Source organism: Takifugu flavidus, chromosome 3 (genome assembly GCF_003711565.1).
Source record: "Takifugu flavidus isolate HTHZ2018 chromosome 3, ASM371156v2, whole genome shotgun sequence".
In the NCBI taxonomy this organism is placed as follows: domain Eukaryota; kingdom Metazoa; phylum Chordata; class Actinopteri; order Tetraodontiformes; family Tetraodontidae; genus Takifugu; species Takifugu flavidus.
Genome location: NC_079522.1, coordinates 10694682 through 10711090, shown reverse-complemented (window position 1 = coordinate 10711090; position 16409 = coordinate 10694682). Strand labels below are relative to the sequence as shown.

The 16409-nt window shown below is 41.4% G+C and overlaps 1 protein-coding gene across 3 annotated transcripts in view; it reads right to left on the bottom strand.

The window, feature by feature from the left end:
* Positions 1-12333, bottom strand: part of LOC130522593 (BCL-6 corepressor-like) — a 28750-nt gene extending 16417 nt beyond the window's left edge. The window contains exons 1-5 of one of the 3 annotated variants that reach the window (XM_057027130.1): positions 11579-12333; positions 8365-8444; positions 7763-7850; positions 4132-7659; positions 778-1048 (exon numbers count right to left, since the gene is read on the bottom strand). In XM_057027130.1, the coding sequence (XP_056883110.1) occupies positions 778-1048; positions 4132-7635 (3775 nt within the window). In that variant the 5' untranslated portion in view covers positions 7636-7659; positions 7763-7850; positions 8365-8444; positions 11579-12333. The remainder of the gene's footprint in view (positions 1-777; positions 1049-4131; positions 7660-7762; positions 7851-8364; positions 8445-11578) is intronic. The other 2 variants (XM_057027131.1, XM_057027128.1) reach the window with 2 other exon arrangements.
* Positions 12334-16409: the final 4076 nt, after the last annotated feature.

Below are 16409 nucleotides of genomic sequence, written 5' to 3'. Positions count from 1 at the left end.
TGCTGCTTGATTTTTCTGGAATTTCAGATTTATTTCTCCTTCATTGTCACTTATCTTTCTCCTTCTTGTATCCTCATCACCTAAGTTGTAATGTGTCCTGTGGCTCTAATACACTTTAAGCGTCCTGGCAGCAGGCCATTTGGGCCAGTCGTCATGACAACACTGTCTGGGTGCTCAACACCTTGAACTGACCAACTGCCAGCTATGTTTGATTGTGAAGTGATTGGCTGTTTTTAGTATTCCTTTAACAAATGCCATTTTATTTTGACAATTTTCTCAATGTTTGCGGATGAAACACTTTTATTTAGGGACTAACACCAGGTTCTGTCATGGCTCCTGTCCTCTTTAACAGATTAAAATTTGTGCTATTAAAGATTCATTTTTGGAAAGAACCCAATATCATCATCAAGTTGTCCAACTTTAAAAAAACTCTTGTTAACTCTTACACTTACACCAAATCGGGATTTACCCTAAAAACTTTTAAAGCTTATGTGACCAGTGTGTGTGTGTGTGTGTGTGTTTGTTTTGCTTGTTTGATTGGGCACTCGGCTTTCGAGAGAAAATGAGAGCAGTCGTATGCTCAGCATGCAGCCGGTGAGGTGCATCAAGAGTTCAATTGTTTGTGCGGTATGCACATGCATATACACACATCCCACATACACAGTTTGCTTTGTCTGTTTTGTGCTCTGTGTGTATGTGCGTGTGTGTGTCTGTGCGTGAACACACACGCGCACGAACGTGCCTGCATCCTCCAGACCCTTCCGTAAATCCGCTTACCTCGTGGAGCCTCAGCAGTGTCTTCAGGGGGGGTTCCTTCTCCTCCCTGCCTCCCTTCACTCTGCTGACAGCACTCCCTCCCTCCTCCTCCCACTTTCTTCCTACCCTCACCCCCCCCCTCCTCATCTTTCCTCCCTTCGCCTTGGGGCTGGCTGTCTGCCAGCTCCGTCTCCCCTGCCGCCGCTGCAGCCGCTGCTGCCGTCATCCCTTTTTCCTGCTCTTCTTCCTTTTTCTCCTTCAGCTCCAGTTCAGGGAAACTCAGCAGGGTACACTGGGAGAACCACAAAAAGAAGCCATTTGACACCATTAAGAACAAAGCAGTTTTTTTTATAAATATTCAATTTCTGTCATGATTTGTTTCAATTAGAACTTCATTCAATGCTTTCTTTGGTCGAGGTTATTTTAACCTTTTCTGTGTTAGTTAACCACTGTTCAAAGAGTTTCACCTCATCGGCGCAAAATGACACGTAGCCTACACTTACTGTATGCTAATCACACCTGCTAATATGGTCACCTGTGTGCTCATGTTAATCTTAACAGCAGTAGAAGGAGCACCTGCACAGGGAGAAAGAGGGAACATGTGCTTTTAGTCTGGAGATGCTGATCTGGTCTGTTCCTGCTTTGTTGATACGATTGTTGTCAATTTGGATCATTCACAGGAAAATTTTGTTGAAGTCTAACAGGAAGTTTTCCAAGTGTTTCTGTGCTTCTCTAGGCTACATATGCATTGAAGCGTGACAGATTCATATGGGTGATATGAGAGATTATTCTGTTCAAAAGAATCAGCATCTGCTTTGCATCAACTCCAACAACAGACCTTTAAGTGATGCTCAGATATATGCTCTGTGTATGCACCCTGTTTCCTGTCTGGATAAGTGTTGGATAGGCGCTGCGCTGGGGAGAACAGGTTGTAGAGGAGCAAACAGGACATGTGTGAGGACAACGCCAGCTCCAGGATGTTACCCTGTCACTTGTTTGTGTAATGCTGCATTTCCATTTAGCAGCAGAGCTTAGTCTGGTGACAGTAACGTACCATCATCACAACAGGAAGGGCTTCCTGCTCATCTGTGCTACGTTGCACATTGATGTCATGTGTGATTTTATGCCAGAATGTTGTCTAATGTTCACTCTATTCACTATATTGAGGAAGTGGTCATACTTTGGTTTTGGAGCTGAAAAGCACCACAACTTCAGTTGGGTCTGAGAATTTTTCGAGATGGAGTCTCGACATCTCCAACGTGACTAACAACTGTAACCTTCAAACTGTTTTCCCATCAGAAACCACAAATACACCAGGATAAATCTCTAACTCTGGCTCCAGCTTCTCAAAAACTGTGAAGAACTAGGGCTCTAGGAGAAATGCACAAAGTCATCCTTACCTAAGGACCTTTTTTCAGATTCAGATTCAGATTCAGATTCAGATTCAGATTCAGATCCAGATTCAGGTCCTTTATTTGTCCCACATGGGGAAATGGAGCACGCAGAGAAAAATAAAATAGAATAAATAAATAAATATTTCAGTTCCTTTCAGAGCTTCCTTTAATTGCACCACTGACTCATTCAAAATCTTGACTCTTTCTAAAATCATGCAATTTTTGTTCCACTTCAAGTAGGTTTTCAACGATCATCCAAACTTCCCTTTGATTTCAAATTTCTTGCTTTCTTCAGCCAGAGTTTACACTTTAAGTGGCATTTTTCATGCTTTTTTTCTTGCAGTTTATGAATATATCATGCTCCTTTCAAGCACTTTAATATCTTCTGGCATTCTCATTTTAGCGGGAGCACTACAACTACCCTTGAGACACTTTAGCATGGTCTCTGTGGCTTCCTCTGTAATTTCTCCATCAACTCTATCATTTGAAATGGTTCATCCTTTATTCAACATTTGTTAGTTTTTCAAATCATCGAATTCCCATGCCGGCACTTGTTTTAGAATTATAGTTTATTTCATTTCAAGTTGGTTTTATTTAGAGCGTAAACTTAATTAACTTAATTATGTCATTTTTAATTTATAAAATACTTATTTGGTCAGATTTTGTGATCTATCCTCTGCCTAAAAGTCCATCTGAAGCTAGATATGATGTCCATTCTACAATGACGTGACCCAAACCAGCCCTCTTAAACGTTGTTAACCGCTCTCCGTGTGCCTTTAGAAAGGCCAGTATTCTCAGTCACCTCCCTTTGCCCTGACCACAAACCCATTTTAAAATTAATGGTCCATGAAACGATCTACAAATCCATCTAATGCTGCTGCCCAGAGCCGGCAGCACCCAAGGGCGCAGGAGCAAAAAGTGACTTAATTTGAGCGCTAACCTCCCTTGAGCACCTCCTGCACTACCTCCGTCCGCCTCCTTTGGGAACCTCGTCTAAGTGCCCAAACAGCCTCTCATAGGAATTAAAACAGCCTGATAGCAGAACATTTTGTTCCAAAAATCAACAATCAGTCTGTCATCTACCTGTTTACAGCCAAAAATATAAAATCTGATAAATCAAAACAATGTACACACATTTCATGCAACATTTTTGTTCTCTTCCATTTGTTGATTGATGAAATAGGACAAAGAGAACACGGGGGATCGAGATTTATTCATTTTGAGGGAGAAGGAATAAAGCAGCCAAAAGAAAATGGCAAACAAAGCAGAGAATCAATAATATTAAATGGAGTGTCAAAAATGATGAACGAAAGATCTTACATGATCTTTGTTTCATTAAGAGGGTTCCCAAATAGTGAAAAAGCTCGACAGAGTATCCAGGTAATCTGACACCGTCCTCCCATCTACTCTTCAGCAACCAACCAACCAACATCGAATTCTTCTGGAAGTAGATGGAACTGGACTTGTTGCCCGCGTATTTGTACCATTAGAATACGATGCCAGCTATATTGTCACAACATCCTACTTGGGCTATTTCAGACAAAAATGCACTTTTGGACTATTTTCACTCGACAGTGCTTGTTTTTGTCAGATTCGACATGAATAAAAGAACAATTAACACAACCACTGCAAACACAATTTCTGTGGCATCTACTGATTTCTTGAATATAGGACTTCTACAGCAGTAATATCAAAATCTTCAATTGTTTTTCATTACGTGAAATCACGTGAAGTGAAACTGAAAGTGAAGAGAAAGCTTGTGTTCACTTTTAGCAAAGGTAGGCTAAATCCCCTTAATGAACATATACAGAAAAAGGCGACATCAGAAAACAATCCTTGAATGAGCAGAGTAGTGCAAACATTCCAATTCTAGACCAACAGGGGAAAGTAGATTTGACCTCTCCATTTCACTGGACTATCAAAGTTTCATTGATTCATGATGTGATGAGGAAGACAATGGGAATGTCAACACTGATCTTACCTGCAGTCCTTGCTGTTCTCTGCTCAGCTTGCTGGAGTCAGCCAAACCATGGGTGGTCACACTTTTAAACCTGTCCCCCCCGTCACCAGAGGAGCTGGTGGCGAGTGTGGAGATGATAGAGCGTTGATTCTCATTGCAGTCGAGGACTTTGTCTTCTGGTGAATCCATGGATTCTTGAATATATTTGTATTCTTCTCCACAACTGCTGAAGTCAGAGTTTGTTTCTTGTCTCTTGGAGTCCATCATATTTGAGGACAGACCGTCAAGACTCGCAGGTATGTCTCCATTGTTGAGACGCCCCTTATAGTTTGAACCAGGGAAAAAACAGTTTGTATCGGCCTTGGAATGGTTACTGATAGAAATCTGATCTTTAGAGACATTTCCAGAACAATTTTTCTCATTAAGGTTGAGGTTGCCACATTCTGGGGGCACAGTATTTTGTTTTTCAGAATGTTGAAGTCTGGGATTGATGCTGTCACAGTCAGAAGCTGCAGGTTTACCATTTTCATCAATTTGACGTCGATAAACTGTGGTCTCAGAAGTTGGTGTCCTGGGAGTAAAATGTTCATAACAGGGCCCGACAGAATCGGTGTTGACAAAACTTTGACCACATGGATTGTCAAATTCTTGACTTTTTGGATTTATGTTAAAATACAGTGGAGACCTTAGGTTGATTGCTCCTAATGGATCCTTGGGATTAAAACTAATGCATGATAGGACCTGTGAACCGGAACTGTTGCATTCCAAACCTTTTCTAGTGGAAACTAAATCATCTGAATTACAAACGATGTTGGAATAATTACTTTCACAATTTTCAAAAAACTTTTTGCTACATTGATCAAGTGAGTGGTCACTTGTGGGAAGGCTTTGTTCTGGAATAACATTTTTATTGTCTGTTATCTCTAATTTGGATTCATTTTTGGCATCCATCCCATTGACACCATGAATACTACTATTACTACATCTTCTCATTAAATCCCTAGCACTAATAAAGGTTCTGCTTTTTCTTCCACAAAACTGTATAGATGTTCGTGCACAACGCATTGTCTCCTGCTCCGGGATGTCCAGAAGAGGACTCAGTGGCTCAAGTTCCCCTGAAATATCCTCACAATGAGTTTGATGTTGAGAAGTGTTTGGATCGGGAAGTCGGGGTTGAGTACTATCGAGAAGCTGTTCTTGTTTTGGCTTTGTAGCCTGTAAATCAAGGGCTTTGGTCATCCGTTCTTGAATGTGGTTAGAGCTACTTCCTCCTTTTGTGGAGAAATCTGAATTTTTGTTGGAAAACAAGAGGTTCCTGCTTGTGGATGAATCAGCTTCTGTCTCATCGTGCACCAGGTCAATAAAAACATCATCCTTAGCAGATGCCATGGATTTACTTGAACCCTTTTTCATTTCATTTGAGGGACTGTGTTTTTCATTGTCACTCTTCTTGAATTTTTCTGTTTCTAGCCTTCCTTTGTACTTGTATAGTTCAGAATTCATGGTTTCATCATTGAATTCTTGTGGGTCAGAACATGGAAGGGAAGAAATGGAAGAAAGGGCCATACTTTGGGAATTTGGGTATATCAAGTCCTCCCCGTGGTTTGGATGTATTCCATATGGCATGCCGTGATTTGCTGCCATACGAGGTGGGTAAAAGCTAGTTCCAAGTAATCCCAGTTGTGTATAGATTGGCACTTTTCCTGTTGCAAGATTTTGGAGGGATATATTCTCAGCAACTGAGTATGGGATATAGCGGCTAGTGTAAGATAAGCCAGGCGGTAAGTAAGACTCACCATAGATGGGACTAGAAGATGTTCCATTTTCCAAACGCAAGGACTGCTTTTGTTTGTGATGACACTGGATCTCTGGCACCTCTACTTTAACAGAGGTTGTGTTGTGTTTTCCTGGAGATTTATAAATATCACCTTTATTGTTCAAACTGACTTTCTTCAATTCACTGGAGGGGATGCGTTGCTGTTCAAGTTTGGACTTTGGGGGAGGACATAACTCAGATGGCCTTCCCACGGTGGCATAGTTAAGAATATCCTTGCCCATACCTGCTGTAGATCCATGTGGATTTTGAGGCATTGGATGGTGATCTGTATTTCTATTCTTTAAAAATTGTGATCTTCTGTTGTCAGAGGTTGTAATCAAAGAAGGACAAGAAATGAGCCAAGGCGAAGATACAATGTTGATCTTATCAGAATGATCTGTTTTCTTTGTTGAGATGCTGTCTGTTGCCATTACACCCTCCTTTATGGGCATGTCTTGATTGCCAGATCGCCCATAAGACAATGGTGGTAAATACCCCAATTTGGCAAGGGCTTCTAATTTCGAAGGTATTCTGTTTTGGGCTCCTTCCAACTCTTTTGATGACAAATCCAAAAAGTTTTCCAGAGCATTTCTGGCAGGTTTTGGTAGTACATCTCTGCACAGAGATGAACCTGAAGGAGAAAAACTCTTTTCCACATTGGATCCACCCGAGCAGATATCTTTGTTTTTGTGATTTTCTAATTTCTTGGAAGAGCAGAGCTCAGAGTTCACGGTACCCGCAGTTGATGAACGAGACAAAGAGATTGAGGTTGAAGATGAGGTTGTGCTTCTGTTTAGTGTCTTACTAACAGGTTGGCTTATTGAAACTGAGCATGGAGAATGGACAGTCGAGGAGGATTCCAAGTCAGCAGTGCCAACTGAACTATTTTCTAAGGTGATGCCATTTTCAGCAGTTTTACTGGTTAGAGTAGTTGTTGCGGAAGTTGGCGTTTTGGATATAGTTCCACTGCTCCCATGTTGTCTCTCAGTGAGGGGCACAGGTTGGGGTGGAGGGTCCTGATGTATCTGTGGACTGCTTATAAAGGCAGCATGTTTCCGAGTGACCTGAGGTCCAAGGCTTTGTAAGATCTTGTCCTGAGAGTGGGGCAAGTTTGAAAGAATAGCAGGAGTAGGAGTCGCTGTGTGGATCCTAAGTGGAGGGCCCAGAGTGGATGAAATATGGGTGGGAGTATAATGAGACAGATAGAAAGGTCTTTCTTCCCCCGATGGGCTACAACTCAGAGACTGGTATGCTAGTTGCTGATGGATAAAGGGTAATGGTTGGGATAAAAATGAGGCCTTGTATGCCATGTCCAGGAATGGGTACATTGTTGCGTCAGTGTATGGGCTGATCCAATGTAATCTGGGAAAGCTGCCAGCGCCATTCAGACACAGTTCTGACTGTTTGACACTGGATAGATTTTGCTGGTTCAGCCCTAGGCTATCACCCCCTGCAGAAGGAACAAGTATAGGCTTCTGCAAACCTGGTGGTGAGCCTTTGTAAAGCCCAACATATCCATTTGCAGATTTCTGCCCATCCAGCAGTGTGAAATCGGGTTTATAAAGGAGATCATAGCGAAGGGGAACAGAAGTGCCTTCCTCCCGTGGCTTTTCACCGGAGAGAATGCTGGGGTAGAAATTTCCTCCTTGGGGGCGGTAGTTTTCTCCTACCAGAGTGCGGTCAACACTGAGAGCAGCTAATGGATTCATGCTATAAGCAGAGCTGGAATCAACCTGAAACATGTAGAAGAAATTGACACAGATCAAACCTGGTAGTATCGTCACTTTGACATACTTTGACATACTGTATATGACAGTTGACCTGAATGGATCTTACTGGGATATTTCTTACTGGTATTGATCAACAACCAAACATCCATCAATAGTTTTCAGCTGGATATCTCATTCGTATATTTCTTCCTTGACTGTTACAAATAAAGGACAAACATAAATGAAGCAGAGAAAGCTGCTGCAGGAAAAGCAGCAGTAGCTTCATTTCTTTTTGCATTTATTGAGAAAAGGTGGAATTTACACAGGTCTACATTTTCAAGCTCATCAAGGAAGAGATAAGTTTAGGAGAGAGGATAAAGAGTGATACCATCTTGGGGTGAACAAGACAAAGAAAGACCAAAGCAGTGATCGAGAGAGAGTGAGCGAGCAAGAAAGAGTAATTGAATTTCCTGTCACACGGCATTGTCAACCATCTCTGATTGGCTATCAGCCGCAGGGCCATTATGAAATTATCCAGACAGCTGTGCGTGTGTCTGATTGGTGTAGGAAGTGCACACTGTGATTTCAGTTTTCTTTGCTTAAAGAGTCAGAAGCAGACCTTCCAAAATGTTTCCTGATTTGAGTCAAACCAGAGAGCATCACATTGCGGAGGGACTAAAGCATAAGGTGACATCAGCACACAGAAAGAACTTTGACCTTTAACCTTACCATGCTGTGAACATGCAGCCCTCTGGTTTCTGCCTCAGACACGACAGTCTGCCTCGTGGACAACACTTAGCTTGTCCTGTCTAAAAATGACAAGAGAAGATGGTTTCAAAGGCTTCCACTCATGTGCAGAAGCTCTTCTCGAAAGGTTCTACAATCTTTCCAGAACCAGCTGTTGAATTCTGATTTTAACCAAAAAAGGTTCTTCTTTTAACCCATTTCAGACTATGCTGTGAGAATGTTTATATTTAGATGGAGGAAATCCCTTAGAGTTCAAAGAACTTCTGGATCCAGTTATGCTGATCTGGATAACTGCCCAATTTGGTGATTTCTTATTTGGGAAACTGCACCTTTTGTTGAAGGTCGCTTTCTGTACTGTGTTTTCATTGTCAAACATGTTTTGGTTGTATCCTTCCTGACTGGCCAACAGAGGCTCATCACCTGTACAACAAAGCATTCCTGCTTCAAAAGCATGACAGATAACACATCATACCAGCAAATCAGAGCTGTTCACATTTCTTTTTTATCCACCAGTGGAGCACGGACGACCGACAGCGGTGTCCGGTTCTTGTTGCACCGTTTGTTTAGGTAACCAAGCTTCCTTTTGAAAACACAGCTCAGATCAAAGTTTCAAAATGCACGGTAACTGTAACCCGACATTTATGTTTGTCTGCCCTTCAAGGGTGCTTCACTGCCGCCTCGCTAGCTAACCTGTTAAAACATAATAGCTACTAGCTCGATTGTGTGGTAATACCAGGGTCTTTGTGTAAAAGAATATTTAATATCACATTATACTGGTAAATCTTAAAAAGACAAAACATTTACAAATAAATCCTCTATTCACAAAGAACGTCCCAGAATGAAACTGCATGCAGACAGACAGTGAGGCAGACACGCTGAACACACAAGGTTTCTGTCTGCAGTGATGTTTCGAGGCTCCACATTAGTGCGTGTGCACGCGTGTGTTTTATCGCCCAGCCGGAGGACTGATAAGGCACGTCGCCTCATTTCCCGGGGAAGTCATAATCCAACGGAGAGCGAAAACGTGTCAGCGCTGCTCAGCGGACACATGCATGCACGTGCACACACGCACACACACATACATACACAGATTGATGGCTGTTAGGGAGCCGGAATTTCAATAACGGCCCTTATCTCCAGACTATTGAAGGACAGCTGTGTGCGTGCACGTCTGCGTGTGGCATCCATGCTCATCAATCAACAACCCCACTGGCACCCACACGCACACAGGCACAGATCCGCCTGTGGTCAGTGGAGACATTTATCAACAATTTTAAAGCCAAATGTCAGTCAGATTGGCCTTCCATCAGGAGCGGGCTGTCCTTTTACTTAACAATTGTACTTGAGTGCATGCGCAGCAAACATTTATAATACACTGTTTTGCAGAACTCAACATTTTTTCAAAATGTACAATTCTAAATAGTTTTGTTTCACTTATGTTGACTTTACAAGGACAAGATAAGTTTGGGAGGGATGAAGTAGCTAGCTGTAATGTCATAAACTTTACCAGCAGCTTGCTGTTGAGCTGCAGTTCCCATTGGATGAACAAATGTGAAAAACCTTAAAACGTCCTTCAACAGTCATGATTGACCACATGAAAGATCAATTGCTAAGGGAGCTAGCAGCAAGAGCAACTTGAAAAGTTCCACTGTCTTCCGATCAACAAACTCCATAAACCAGCAGAGTACTGGATTGTTAAGGTCATCCCAGAATGTTTTATCCATTTGTCTGCACCTACTGGCTATAGAATATACTACAGTACGAATTAGCTAACCATTACATTAGCGACAGCATTTGTTATTTATGGTGGTAAATGACCATGAATCAGAAAGGCTTCATGTCCCTGCCTTTATGCTGCCGCATCAAATTTCTCCATTGGAAGGACACTCCAGAGGGCATATGTCTCCCCTTAAAGCCCAGCAACGAATGAGGATACCAAAACCTGCACTGAACAGGAAGTGAGGAATGATGTGGATGGACTTAGCTAAATACCAGAACAGCTCGTGTCTAATGAAACAGTCAACATAAACATCAACATAAACATCCCCGCAGTGACACTGGGCAGTGATCACGGGCGTAAAGCTTTCTGTTACCCAACTTCCTTCTCCCAATGCCAAAATCATCAAAAAGAGGCTCACACAGACTAACCTGAAAATCTATGAAGGTGTCGTTGAATGTCTTGTGATAATTACGTATTCACGTATATGTTGCATGGAAGAATTTATCCTGTTGCCACCATAGGCTGACAGCATAGAGGTCACATGACTTTTTATTGCATTAAGATAAAGATGAAGATGGTGTGAGGTTAAACCTCTAACACGTCAAAGAAAAAAAATGTAGAGCTTCTTAAAACAACAATTGGGATTTCACAAATCGAGTTAAACAAAATTTAGAAGGCCTCATTGCCATTACAAGGCAGATTTCCTAGAGTTCAATGGTGCAGTTACGGTTTAATCCTGGTTGGATTTTATCCAGTGATCCCCTGCAGGGATCATTAAACTTTCATTCCTGAAAATTTCAACAAAACGGAAGGACGAGCAGCAGCTCAGTTGGAGGAATATGATTATGGTGAGCGTGCACAAAATCTTCTTTCAAATACGTTTCAACAACAAAAATGTGCAAATTAAAACAAAATGCTTAAAGCTTATACGACACAAAGCTAAATTTAGCTTTGAACTGATTCATTTCTGTAAATTATGTGTATTCTTAGCTAGCTGTCGGATAACTCGGCACTTTTTGAAATAGTTGGCTTCCTTATCGCGATAACTTGAAATATTCTGAAAAGTGAATGTAAAACATGTGGATCGCCCCCTAGTGGTTTTTCGTGACCGAGTTCAAGGCTTTGAATGGAAAGTTTAGCTATTTTTATTTTTGTCAATAACTGCACTGTCTGGGTTATATAAAGCTGTATTTAACCTTCGTGAAACACCAGTTGACCCCACAGATGGGAGGGGAGGATTTTGCTGATGTTGTTTAATCTTTTAAAATAGCATAAAAGTGTAAAAGCCATCAAATGTGGCACATGCAGATGCCAAAAATAAGTGTAAAATAAGTCAGAATATCTTAAATGCAATATTTAAACTCCTGAAAATCAACTTTATTAGTTATGTTAAACGCCCGCAGCTCCTTTAGAAACACCTCAGACGTAGTAATAAGGTTTAATAAAAAAAGTGATAAGATCCACCTTCAAACTCACCGTTTCATCATCCTCCGAGTGGCTCGGTTCCGTTATTTTTCGTATTTATTGTTTTGACTCTTCATTAATCCGCTAAAATCAAAAAGTGTCCGAAATATTTAACCCTCTCGTGCGAAAGTAAACAAATCCATCCCCATTGATTTGCCGCGTGCTGATGCAGGACCGCGTGGAGGCGGCACGCGTTCACACTCGCACACACGCGCACGCGGGCAAAGAGCACGAAAAATAAACAATCATCCAAAAAGTGCCCGAAGATTTCAGGTAAACCTCCCCGAGCGCGCGCACAGATGACAAAGGTCACATTCACAAACAAAAGTGCGCAAAAAAACGTGAAGATTATAAAAGCACAGCATAAAGACTTCCGTTCACGCGCAGAGGTAGAGGGACCAGGCTGGACATTGTGTGTGTGTGTGTGTGTGTGTGTGTGTGTGTATATGTGTGTGTGTGTGCGCGCGCGCGCGCGGACGCCTCTGTTTGTGCGCGTGAAGTCCCAGCAGGAAGCGGCGGCGGGATCAATTCCAGGAAAGGAAAACCGTCCCAAAAATGAAAAACAATTAAAAATAATTCCTTAAACGGAAATAATCCTCAAATTGAAACGAGCGATACCCGCAAATTATTCCACATTTGGGCTGTTTAATTCCGAGCCCGTCGCCCGTCTGTCTGCTGGGTTTTATCCGACTCTTCCTCCTCCTCTCTTTTCCTTCTCTTCCTTCTCACGGACGCTGCCTCCCCTTCTTCTCTTTCCCTCCGTCCTTCTGCTGTTCTCTTTCTCCAAAGCGTCAAGTTTTACATAATTAGGCCTCACGTTTCCGCCAGTTGCTTTCAAAAAATAAAGTGTGTGTGTGTGTGTGTGTGTGTGTGTGTTTGCAAAATCTAAGTGTGCAGAAAACATTCATTCCAGTAAAAGGAATGAAGGAAACACACACATCCCAGGGAGATAAATATACTAATTTTTATTCATTATTACACACTGTATTTTGTTATTATTGTTTCTTATTATAGTATTGTATTGAAAATGTGAGGTTTTTAAACTACAGCTGTCTGTTGATTGACTGTTACGAAGGTGGGGTGACAGAATGCTTGAGACCCCACAGTAGACAGGCGAGAGGGAGTTTGGGGTTCAGGGAGTTAGCAGAGGTCGAGGGAAACTTGCCAAAATGAGTGTGAATGTACAGGAGTGAAGAAAGATGGGTGGGGGTACAGGGGTACAGAATCCTCCTTAAGAGTCTAGAGGAATGATAAGAGTACAGGATGATCTGACCTTTATAGTGTGGGTCACCTCCACGTCCCTACAACACCTGAGGAGATGTTGGATAATCTCCTTGAGGATCTACTCTTGGACAGTCTGTGGTCCCACATGGTGGTGGTAGAAGTAACAATATAGGGTGTCCTGGAGGTGCTAGATAGGATTCTGGGAGGCTGGGCAATAGCCACCAGGAACTGCTGACATGTTGAGGGAGAGGGAACTCAGAGTCATTGGCTGCCACTCTCAGACCATTATTACGAAACCATCACCAAACTTTTCACGCTGGAGGTTGCAGCATTTGCAAACCCTATGTCCATCACATATCAGCTGTCTGGACCTGCTCTGGCAATGGGATCATCTCAGCCTATGCTTTACATTGAAGTTCTTGTGTGATGAATCTTCTTTGAAACCTCACAATTTCAGTTCCGTACATTTCATTTTGAAAGAAGCCGGAAGCTCTTATCGACGTAATACTATTTAAATGATGTTAACTTTACACATATTAACCGCATCGCTTCGCTACTTTATATTTTTTATCCAGTTCTCTTTTGATTCTCCCCATTTTCACTGGCAAAGTTTGATTACTTTATTCTAACGCTTCTGTTTCAGCTAATGTCGACGAAAAAAAAATCTTTGCACTTTATTTAAAACATCGGTCACGTGTCATCATTCTAAATTGACGAGGGCGGTTGAATAATGGCGACATTTGTGATTGTGTCATTTAGACACAAAACAAATACTTTTAATGATCACAGACCTGCTACACGTGAAAGAGGTGCACACGGGAGGTCAACTTTGACTCTCCCGTGTGCACCTCTCACGCCCGCACACGGAGTCCTCAGCTTTAATATCACAGCGCCACCAAGTGGAAATAAAAGACATTTTATTAACTCTGAACTTCAAAATTCGTTTGCCGATATTTGTTCTCTTGCAGAAAATAACATCAACGTTGAAACTTTCTTTAAAAGGTTGCACACCTGTCAAATGGAGTATTTATTATTTGCATTATTTGGGGATCCAGTGTTCCCATTATCTGGTCACACATCTGTGGCTCCATCTTGTTGATATTTTGGTTGTTAAATGCAGAAAAAAACAGCCACTAAAGTCGGTGTGTCCTCCAGGTGTTGTGGTCACCTTCAAGGTCAGGAGAACGGCAGCCTCCGCATTTGACACGACTGTCATCTGACATTGGGCCAATTGGGAAGTAACATTTTGTGTGGAAAAACAAATTAACTTTGAGCAGGTCAGAAAAGGGAATAATAAACATTTTACTGGTCCTTCATAATATTGAAACCTTGAAAAGGATGTTTTTTTAGTTACCTAAATAGTATAATTATCCTTGAACAATCTCACCAATAAACATTTTTATATCCATCTGAGGAAGCTGAAAAATGGAATAAAAACACTCCGGAGGTGGAGCAGCAGGTACAGAAGTGTGTGAAGAGAGAGGGATCATACACACTGAAATGGAGACAACACACACAGAATCTTCAGCAGTTATGTAGCAGTAGCATTAGCAGTAATGGCAAAGGACCACAGACCTCTGTCTATGGGAAGTTGAGATGGGAAATTTGGGAGAAATGTTAAGATTTAGGTTAACCTGTAGTAAGTGTATTCCAGTTAAATAATCTGGTCAGTGTCAAATTTTTATTCCTTTATAATATCTCTGGTATTGTATTGGCACAGCTCTCCACAACTGCCGAGGTCAAACCTAAGAACCTAATTTCTGGTGAGTTATGTCATGTTCAGTGTTTCCATTCAGAGTTTGTCCCTGGACACCTCATGAAAAAGGCACCAAGCAGACAGAAACACCACGGACTGGTCATGATGGAGATGGTGGTGAGCGCAAATGAGCTGTCCAGATTCAGAGTTACAACCTGATGTAAACTCACTACTGATTTTCTGACATCCGTAACGTTGATATTAACATTTAGTGTTTTGGTGTTGCCAGTTACCACTGAGCTGGGGAGAATTAACATACCATGATGGTTTGAATGTGGTTGCTCTTTTAAACTGTAGGTCTTTCTTACACCACGTGCTGTGAAAAAAAAAAAAAAGTTTTATTGCACTTTTTTTCTTCACGTTAAAGCTGTGGTTAGTCAGAGCAGAGGTGACATTAACATCCAGTCGTGTGGTTTAAAAAAACCGCGTGCAAATAAAAATACGCTCACACAAAGCCCTCTTGAGGTGTTAAAGGTTGCTCTTAAGTGCAATTGAAACTGTAGAATTTCTTTAATAAAAAAAGAAGCATAACAGGGCCACTTATCAGGAAATAAAGTCACAGAACAGAATGTTTTGTCTGTTTTCATTCCTTCCCTCACTTCTGCCTAAAGTGGTTGATTAATTCATTCTCCTCCATCTCTGTTTCATGCAGAGCTTCATATTCTGTACACAACCTGACAAGTTCCATCTTCTTCTTGGCTGTAAGAGCTTGTAGCTGCTCCGTTTTTGCCTCCCTTTGACTTTGCATTGAATTTAACATGAATTTATCCCGATTGCCTTCTTCTTTTCTCTTTCCACATCTTTGGCAAATTCATTCAGCACCTGAATCTGTTGTCCTGTAATGTTCTGAAACTCTCCAAAATCTTAAAGGAATACTCTGCATTCTTCATTGAGCTCCACACCTCTCTGAATGACATCAGGGCCTACTATGTGTAGCCCACCAAACTCATCAACATACAGTATAATAATTGGGTCTTTAGCCATAGTCACAGGGCCTGGTACAAAGGATACCGGCATTTAATCCACTCCCAAATAACACTGCAGGTCCGCAGTGCAAGCAATAGAAAAATATAACGTTAGAACATGGGGAGGTTGTGGTTCTTAAAAGGGAATATTCCATTAAAAGAGGTGTTAAGTGCTTCAAGGTGCGAAATGCTACAAAACTCCAGCATATGCTTTTCTTTGGTTCGAGGTTTTCTGCTTCGCTTTTTCATGTATTTATTTAGATCCCGTTAACAACCATATTAACAGATGCACGTTTGTTTTAATTGTTTCAACATCGTTTAATCTTATGTTAATATCTAACTTGAAAAAGTTTATCCTCTAATCGCTCCCCTGCCCTGTAAACCCGGAAGTGATGGACCCGAGGTGGTCAAATTTGGGCCTGAATTAAATGATCCACAAAATTGGATTTACTTTTCGTTCTGAAATTAAACATTAAGGAAAAATGAGATCAAAACCCCTTTCAGTATAAAACGTGTTGTTTAAATTAATTGAATCGTATCTTCAAAGGGAATCCTTCTGCTATCAGGTTAATTAAAAACAAAAACGCTTTATTACCGCATTGTCACTTTTTTCCCCCGACGAATAATAAAAATCGTCATATGAATGTAATTCCTGACATGCAAATTGCAAAGTGTACTGCTCTTTTTATTTTTACATGTCTTGTACATGACTGAACATTTGTAGAATAAACTTTATTCCATTCCTTTAGTATTTGGTTTTCCTTCTCTCCTCCACGATCGCAGACCTTTTGCTCCCACGAGATCACGTTTGGTATAAGTTTCACCGTTCAACAAAGAGAAAAACGAAACAGAAAATCAACAGCAGAAAAGTTAAATCGCTCCAACGATTGTGACGTCA